This window comes from Capsicum annuum, chromosome 1 (assembly GCF_002878395.1).
Source record: "Capsicum annuum cultivar UCD-10X-F1 chromosome 1, UCD10Xv1.1, whole genome shotgun sequence".
NCBI lineage: Eukaryota > Viridiplantae > Streptophyta > Magnoliopsida > Solanales > Solanaceae > Capsicum > Capsicum annuum.
The window spans coordinates 239,536,571-239,546,827 of record NC_061111.1 but is presented as its reverse complement, the minus strand read 5'-3'; the positions used below and the strand labels follow the sequence as shown (position 1 = coordinate 239,546,827).

At 27.3% G+C, this 10,257-nt stretch overlaps 1 protein-coding gene across 1 annotated transcript; it reads right to left on the bottom strand.

The window, feature by feature from the left end:
- Positions 1–403: 403 nt before the first annotated feature.
- On the bottom strand, positions 404–3,125 carry LOC107868151 (UDP-glycosyltransferase 74F2). The gene is made up of 2 exons (XM_016714752.2): positions 1,793–3,125; positions 404–1,303 (listed from the first exon to the last, which is right to left on the bottom strand). The coding sequence occupies exons 1-2, from the start codon at positions 2,432–2,434 to the stop codon at positions 578–580; spliced, it is 1,368 nt and encodes a 455-aa protein (XP_016570238.2). The 5' UTR covers positions 2,435–3,125; the 3' UTR covers positions 404–577.
- Positions 3,126–10,257: the final 7,132 nt, after the last annotated feature.

Here is a 10,257-nt window from a genome sequence, read left to right as displayed (position 1 = left end):
AGTGTTCACTTTATAAATTCAAACAAGTATAAGGGTTCGGTAGACCATTTTGCCTATCTTAAATTGCATCAAGTGACATCAGGACCTAATTCTGAATTCCGATGATCCGATTAAATAAAATATTATTTGCTCATCATCGTTTTTACAAAACTTAAGCCTAATTACACAGACGTTTTATCATAAGAATTTAACTTATATACACGAATAATTTAACGAGTTTTTATACTATTACTGTTTTGACCTATTGTAGCATGTTATCTGCCTTATTTTTCAAGTTATTAGATGGTAGTCTGGACCTATCTGATGGATGAACTGATAAAGTAAAATGGTAAGTATATAGAAGTTTAACTCTTTACTAATTACATTCAGAAGTTCAGCTAAAGGTCATTGTGCAAATAAACCATTCAAAAATCATCACATATCATTAATCCATATTATCAACATATAATAGTACATTATCAGTTAGGAGAAAACAAAGGAAGATTCATGCAAAAACTTTCTACTTTCAACCTCAAAAATAGAACTTGCAACATGCAAAGTAGCTTCTTGTTTATTTTTCTACGTTTCAATTTCCTACTTAAGAAATAGTCACCAACTTGGAAACAAATTCTTCAATGTTTTTATCTGAACTTCCACCTTCATCTACAGCATTTCTAGCCAATTCCTTCCATTTCTTTGCATTTTCCCTAATCACCTTTCCTTTCTCTTCCATCACTAGCTTTATACATTCTTCAATAACTTCTCTTCTAACTATCCCTTTGTCATCTTGTTTGGCTCTAACTCCCATCTCCCAAACATCCTGCACAAGCTTTGTGTTTGTGGGTTGATCTGACCATTGTGGCATTGTCACCATTGGCACTCCTAAACAAATTGCTTCCAAAGTCGAATTCCACCCACAATGCGTCAAAAAACACCCTATTGATTTATGCTCCAACACTTGTAGTTGTGGACACCATGACACCACTAAGCCTTCTTCACTTGTTAATTCGTCTAAGAAGTTCTTGGGAAGTTTGGGTGCTTCGGCGGATCTAACCACCCACAAGAACTTCTTGTTGCTATTCTTCAAACCCCATGCTAATTCTTCCATTTGCTCAGCTTCTACTTTGGCTAAACTTCCAAATGATGCATACAACACTGAGCTAATTGGTTGATGGTTTAACAAATTTAGGCATTCATCTGTCATTGGCTTGAACATATTAAGTTCATACTCTTTGTCATCATGTAGCCTCTTGTCTAGGTACATGGATGGTATTGCTGGTCCAATTGTCTTGATTGGATAAAGCTTAGACATCCAATCAATTTCCTACATGTCAAACAATAGAAAAAGAATTAAGAGTTCATGCAACTATTTAATTGTTTAATTTGTAAAATAATAACTTAGGTATTATGTGCTTTAATTCCTTCCATGTTTTTCCTACTGCATAATAACTTCTATGTATGGTTAAATACGTAGTTTATGGAGGAGTCCTGCTATGTTAGAAAAAGAATATCTTGAAAAAAATTACTAATCCTTTCTAACAAGTATTAAAATTTAAAAGTTTCCACGAAAACATTTTATTAAAAGCAGACTTAACCTAAATATTCGTTAGACATCCCTTAAGTAAGACAATTAATATTTGGAATCGAATGGTATATGTGCAGCCAACAAATTAACTTCCAAATGGAACAGACAAAGAAAAGCATAAGCTAGACAAGTTGTACACTTAACACCAAAGAAATCTGAGAAAATAATTCTTGCAAGTACGAAAAATACAAACTAATGCTTTTATTTAACTTCAATTCAGTATCTTACCTCTTTCTCCAACTCATAGAAGCTGTTGATTAGGACACAATCCACTTTGTCAAGATTTGAGAATTGATTCATCAACAATTCAAGTATTACTTCTGCTTCAGGATTTATAGCAAAACTAGGTACATCTGATGCCTCCATTGTACTTGATAATCCAGGAATTATGATTTCTTGATCAGCTTGAGTAGGAGGAAGTTTAAGTACCCCTTTATGTACATGGTAATAAATGTTATCCACTGCACAATTTTGTGTGAAAAATGCAGCAATAACTAATCTAAAATTCTTTGCCACTTCAACAGCCCAAGGAAGGAATGGATCATATACTATGCAATTCACAGGGCATTCAGAGTTTGTCAATTTTTGAATAAGCTGAGCCAGAGTAATCGAGCCAACTTCTTCGAATCGTGTTAAGTAGGCTGCATAAGATCCTGCTTGTTCGAGGCCACAATCGTCATAGCCATCGGAGATGGCTTCGATTGACATGGAAGTTGGTAATTCTTGCATGTTTTTCAAGAAGGATTTTGTTGGAACTATAGTTATTTTGACACCTTTGGATTGCAAACGTTTGGAGAATTGGACCATTGGGTTGACATGACCTTGTCCTGGATATGGCAAGATCAAGCAGTGAGCTTTGTGAGTAGTCATCTTTTGTAATTTCTCAATGAATGGGTAAATGATATGTGGTGAAAAATGTGTTTCTTATAGTTGTTGATAGAGTTGAAGTACACAATTTGGATTAACATGCCTTTCAAAGTGTATTTGGCTTCTTCCTAAAATGTGGTCCTTTAATTTGTGTTGCAACGTATGCAGGGGGGGCGGACTCACATTGTGTGGGATGGGTGCTCGCGCACCTACCAACGCCGACACAGAACATGTGTTTTGAACTGATATTTTCGGAAACTAGTATAAAATAATAAATGAGCAGCCACAACCATAAGTAACTGGCTGATTGGCCGGTCAAAGAGCTGATGAAATTTTGGGTGGTCTGGGGTTCGACTCTCTGTGTCAACAATCAGCCCTTCATCCAGTTCTTACTTTTTCCTTTCTTCCTCCACTGATGGCTTTCTTTTTCATTTTCACTCTCCTAATTTCTTGAAATTTAGGATCTCTGAAAAGCTTGATAAAACCATCATTTTTTCAAAAAAAATAATAATAAACACTTTTTAGAAAAAATAACTATTTTTTGAAAAAATAAATTTGGCCAAATAAACAATTAGCATAGTTCCTTTGTAAAATTGTTTCTTAGTTGGCCAAATTTTAGATATCTTAATGTCTCTGGTTAGTAACAATATTTTATATTTATGACAATTGAGACTTGAGCACCCACAATCTTCGAAATATGAATCTGCCACTGTACATATGCAATGACATATGAAATTATGGGGGTCTCCTATGGAATGAGTTACGTCAAAACCATATCCATATATATCATTTATATCGACTTTTAGTGCTTGAAACCTAATGATCGATTCCCTTATTTGTTATATAGCATGGTACAGGTTGACAATAATTTTACTAGGAAGTGCAAAAGTCATCATTCGTTAGACAATGACTATTATGTTATTCAGCATATGTGCTCATCTTCGTTTTAGAAGTCTGGTCGAATTTTTAACTACATATAAGTACTTCATAAAAATGCGTCGACTACCTGAAAAAAATAATGCACGCAACGTAGAGTACACGAAGTTAAATAAAGATGAAACAAAATTCTCATTGCCAACATGTGCAATGACATAAGAAAATTATGGAGTCCTGTACAATGAGTAATGCCAAAGTGATCCATTTCTTTTTTTTGTCCTAATATAGGTAGGGTAGGGATTGACAATAACTTTACTCATGGTGAGGGGCGGCTCTAGGTAACCGGGAGCAATGAGTGATGCCAATGTGATCCATTCCTTTTTTTGGGTCATAATATAGGTAAAATAGGGATTGACAACGATATTACTGATGGTCAGGGGTGGATCTAGGTAACTGGGAGGGGATTTTGGTAACTCATAACTTTCACATAAATTCTTCATTTATATTGAGAAATTTATCAGGGTCATTTGATGTGAGATATAAAATATAATTATCTCGTAATAAAATATAGTATTATTTTATTTTATATTTAGTTGAAGGTATTAATTAGTCATGAAATTATTTATCCCATTATTTATATTTTAGTGACTGAACAAGTTATCTCAATACAGAATGGAATAATTAATCTCGAGATAACTAATTCCGAAATAACTTGTTGCCGATCAAACGATTTCTCAAGGAGTCGTTTGGTAAGGATAAGGATAGCAAATACGAGATTAATTTTAGGATGAGCTTATTCCATATTTGGTTGGAATAAAATATATGGGATAACTCATCCTGTAATTTTATTTTTTTTTGAGATTTTAGTGTTATTTTTATCACTTCTTAAAAATAGAATAACTAATCCGAGATAGCTAATTCCAAAATATATAAACCACATAAATCTCTTCCCTAGTGAAAGTATTTACTTAAAATCCCGACTGGCTTTCTCTCTCCCAATTTTGGGTAATATACTTATACGTTAGGTAGGTCATCTTACATTGCTAGAATGTATGAGAAAACTGATTAGCCTATATTTATGGAAAAGGAAATCAGATAATAGCTTTCTCTTCCTTAATTAACGTCATTAATTACCTATCATTATCTGGTGTATGATTAAATATAGTAACTGAAATTCAAATTTAAAAATATCTTAAGCATCACAATTAATTTTCTTCTTTGTTGCATTTCATTCTGGAAAAAAAAATCGACATCTGCTTTCTTCAATTCTCCAAAAAATCAATATGAACATCCCCATATTGTTGCATTATTTGGGTATTTGGGAGTCAAAAATTATTTATCAATCTTACAAAAGTGATACAATTATTGTTTCGGAAAGTATAACCTTCTTGAAATTGATTGCGACGATCACGATAAAATTGAATATTGATGAAGTTCATAAAAAAAATTGAAGTAAAATATATTGTTGAGGGTAATTCCTCTCTAATTATCATAAGGAATGACAATGGAATGAGGGTTTCTATGTATAATGAATTCTTATACATCAATATATATACGGAAAAAGCTCAAAAATACCCCTCCCTCTAACAGAATTCAGAAAAGAATCAAAAATACCCCTGAACTATCTGAAATGGGTCAAAAATACCCCTCTATTAAATATTTGCCTCAAAAATACCCCTCCCTTAACGAAATTAAATTATTTCGATTACTTCGTTAATTTATATAAAGTTCATCATTTAATTTATATTTCGTTAATTTCTTGAAGTGAAAATTTATATTTCGTTAATTTCTTTAAGTGAAAATTTATATTTTGTTAATTTATATTTCGTTAATTTCTTTAAAGATTAAAAAGATGTAAAGTGAAAATACATTTTTAGAATAAATGTATGTTTATTTTCCAAATCAAATTCAACCAATTTATATTATAATTCAAATACTTTTTTTCATTATCTTATTTTTAAAATTAAAAAATACTTTTATGTAAAAAAAAAATTAAAGTATTAGGGTTAAAAAGTTAAAGTTATGGTTTAATTCAATCGAAATAATTTAATTTCGTTAAGGGGAGGGGTATTTTTGAGCCAAATATTTAACAGAGAGGTATTTAACAAAATTAAATTATTTTGATTATTTCGTTAATTTATATAAAGTTCATCATTTAATTTATCTTTCAGTAATTTCTTTAAGTGACAATTTATATTTCGTTAATTTCATTAATTTCTTTAAATATTAAAAAGATGTAAAGTGAAAATACCTTTTTAGAATAAATGTATGTTTATTTTCCAAATCAAATTCAACCAATTTATATTATAATTCAAATACTTTTTTCATTATCTTATTTTAAAATTAAAAAAATACTTTTATGTAAAAAAATTAAAGTATTAGGATTAAAATTTTAAAGTTAGGGTTTAATTCAATCGAAATAATTTAATTTCGTTAAGGGGAGGGGTATTTTTTAGCCAAATATTTAACAAAGGGGTATTTAACGAAATTAAATTATTTCATTAATTTATATAAAGTTCATCATTTAATTTTTATTTCCGTAATTTCTTTAAGTGAAAATTTATATTTCATTAATTTCGTTAATTTCTTTAGTAATTAAAAAGATGTAAAGTGAAAATACCTTTTTAGAATAAATGTATGCTTATTTTTCAAATCAAATTCAACCAATTTATATTATAATTCAAATACCTTTTTTCATTATCTTATTTTTAAAATTAGAAAAATACTTTTATGTAAAAAAAATTAAAGTATTAGGGTTCAAAAGTTAAAGTTAGGGTTTAATTCAATCAAAATAATTTAATTTTGTTAGGGGGGTATTTTTGAGCCAAATATTTAACAGAGGTGTATTTTTGACCCATTTCAGATAATTCAGGGATATTCTCATCCTTTTTCAAATTCCGTTAGAGGGAGGGGTATTTTTGAGTCAAATATTTAACGGAAGGGTATTTTGAGCCAAAAACCTAACGAGGGGCATTTTTGAGCTATTTCAGATAGTTCAGGGGTATTTTTGAGCCTTTTTCAATATATATATATATATAAAGGAGAACTTTAGGCAATCCTATGTGGCATATTTTAGAAGCCTCCAATGCTATTTATCTTTTTTGTGGTTTTATTGAACTTTTTTTTCTTCTTTTTTCATTAATCAATCAATTTTCTTAATAATCAAAATGAATGAATCAATTACTACTCCTTCATTTATTTTTATTCTTTAATATAGAAATTTAATATTTCTTTATCAATACTCTCATGACCTTTGATGATCATAACTCCTAAATTATATTATTAATCATGATATCTTTGATATTCCATATTGTTGTCTTATAAATAGAAGTATTATAAGTCTTCTTTCCTCCATCATCAAAATTAAGGATATTTCATTCACTATATATTTTTTGAACTTTCATATATTCTTTTAAAAAAAAATCATTTGTATATCTTCTAAAATGTCCTCCTTATTATTTTCTTTTGGGTATGTTATTGCTTCTTCTCCTTCTACATGCATTATTCCTTTGACATTTAATTGATTTGCTAAACTCATACATGAGATTACATTAAATTTGTTGTTATTGTTATCTTATATTGTTTGAAAGTGCTAAGCAAGAACATGTATAATTTAAATCTATTTTCTTATAATTTTTTTATAATATATTAATTTTTGTGATATATTATTTTTTACAGAGATAAAAAGAAGATCAAATAGTGAACAAATGAAGTAAAGATGAAATGATGACTATGTAAAGATTTGAGGAGAATAACATAAGAACCACTTGAGATGAATGTCTTTTTTTTAAAAAAAAAAAATTATATATACTCTTTTTGCTTTCTTTATATAGTTTAAATTACTACATAATTTGCTCACTTTTATTTGTCGTTATACTAAAAATAGATATAAAGAATAAATGTAGATAAGATCTGTGACACCTTAATTTTTTTTATTTTTTTTACATAATCTAGTAAATAAATAGATTATTAAAAATTTCATAAAATAAATCAAAATTATCCTAAAAATAGATTTTTTGCAATAGAACCCAGTTCACCATTTGTTTGAAACAATCCACATAAGAGAAATTAATATAACATAATCTTAATGATAATTAATTTCTTTTATGTATTATGTAGTTGTAACTGTAAAATTAATGTCAATGAGAAAAATGAAAAAAAAAAAGTGAAGGCAATAAGGAATAAATAATTGTAATGAATGACTAGAGTAGTAACGAAAAAGAGAAATGACCTCCCTTTATTTTTTCTCTTTCATATGACTATAATTGAACAAACACATATCATTATGTTAAGTTATAATTAGATTTTGTCAATTTTTATTGTGATACTTTTTTTCCTTATTTCTTAAAATTGTATTTTAGAAACGTAATGACGACAAGAATAAGATAATAGATAAGATAAAATAGAATGTTAAAAAGAAAATTGAATGGAGGCGTTTTTAGTTATTCCAAAATCCCACTACTCGTAGTATTCGATTTGAATTGAGGCGTTTGATTTCTCTCAGCACATATAACTACAGTTTGTTGATAGAGTTGAAGTGCTCAATTTGGATCAACATACCTAAGAAAGTGTCTTGGCGTCTTTCTAAAACTAGTTTTATAAGGTTCATGATAAGTTTGGACTCAAACTCTATTGATATAAATTAGAAATATATTTTTTCAGATATTAAGTCTTTATTTTATTCATAATTTTACGTGACAAGAATTTAAGTTAGTTAATATGATAATCTAAGTTTAGTTTTATGTTAAATTAAGAGAAAAATTAAATTCATCAAAATGAACCTTGATAATCTATTAGTTCTTTATATTAAGTTTATGCCTAAGAATATTAATTCTCAATTAATCAAAAAAGATATTTTAAAAATAATCTGATCTTAATTGATAACACTTCCTTCATTTTTAACTTCATCAATAATTTCAACTTTCAATATTTGAAATATTTTATTGATAATATCAAAAGCAAGATAAAATTATTCATAAATTATTTTAGTCAATTCATAAAAAATAATTAGAAAATATTAAGAATCATACTCAGTTCATCAGAAATAAATGTAATCTTATACAATTAGCTAAAATATTCATCGATTGGTTAAACATGAGAATCTAAATAATAAAGTTGATTGTTCGCCTGAACTCTCACTTTATTGGTGAAGGTTTGATTCTCATTTTATAATTTCCTTCCTATTTTCTATTTTTTTTTAAAAAAAATAGTTAACCATTTAAAATTTCAAGAAAAAATTCAATAATGATCTCTCATATGACACACCACATACAAAATCTCATTTACCAAACAAAGAAATAAAGTAATTTTATCTATATCAACCACATGTCACAATTTTAGTAGATTAGCAAATTAATTGAAATTACTAAAATAGCTTTGTGAGGACTACCAAAGTTTATTATTCTCTTTTATAAATAATAGTAAAAGTAATAATATATATATATATATATATATATATATATGTATGTATGTATGTATGTATGTATGTATGTATGTATGTATATATATCATTTGATACAAATGTATTGTTAGTATTTGTATATCAAATTTATTATTTATTGTATATAAACATGTATCATTTGTATGTACTTGTATAAATATGTATCATTTGATACAACTGTAATATTTGTAGAGATAAGCCCGAGCCAAAACTTAGGTAATTTAATATTTTATATAATAATATAATTAAATATATAAAATAATTATAACTCGTAAAGATCATAATTAAAAAATATTAATATTCTTATGAGTTTATGAACATATATTCTATAGATATATATTAAAATATATTTCTTCAAATATTTATGAAGGGTTAATTTTACTCATAATTTCACTTGGCAAGAATTTAAGTCAGTTAATATGGTAACTTAAGATTAGTTTTTATTTTAAATTAAGGAAAAAAGACTAAATTCATCAAAATGAACCTCGAAAATCTATTAGCTCTTTATATTTAATTTATGCCTAAGAATATTAATTCTCAATTATTCAAAAAAATATTTTAAAATAATTTGATGTTAATTGATACTACTAATAAGAATATTAATTCTCAATGATTCAAAAAAAAAAATTAAAAATAATTTGATCTTAATTGATACTGCTACCTTCATTTTTAACTTCATCAACAATTTCAACTTTCAATATTTGAAATATTTTATTGATAATTTTAAAAGCAAGGTAAAATTGTCCCTACAAAAATTCTATTCAATTCATAAAATGTAATTAGGAAATTTTGAGAATCATAATCAGTTCATCAGAAATAAATATAACCTTATACAATTATTTAAGAGATTTATCGATTAATTAAATAAAAGGGGAATCTAAGTAATTCAGTTGATTGTTAGCCTAAACTCTCACCTTATTGGTGAAGGTGAGATTCCTCACTTTGTAATTTCATCTCTATTCCTATTTTTTCTTAAAAAAAAAAAAATTAGTTTAACAATTAAAAATTCAAGAAAAAACTCAATAATGATTTCTCATACTATGACACACCACATATAAAGTCCCATTTGACAAACAAAGAAATAAAGTAGTTTTATCTATATCAACTATATATCATCGTTTTATTGGATTAACAAATTAATTGAAATTACTAAACTAACCTTGTGAGGACTACCAAAATTTATTATTGTCTTACACACACACACACACACATATATATATATATATACTAGTTTAGGTGTACTCACCTTGCACGTGTACCTCACTTTATTGAGTTCAAACATTACACTAAATAATATATTTGTTTAAATAATAAAGATGAATACAATAATTAAATTCAACATCTTTTGGAGAATTTATTTAATTAAACCTAACCTTTACCAAAAAAATTTGTCAAAGTCGATCGACATTCATCTACCACCTGTAAACTGCAACAAAACAATACGATGATAGAAATATCAAAACAATATAATTAAATCTAACCTTTACACAAAAATTTTCTCAAAGTCGTC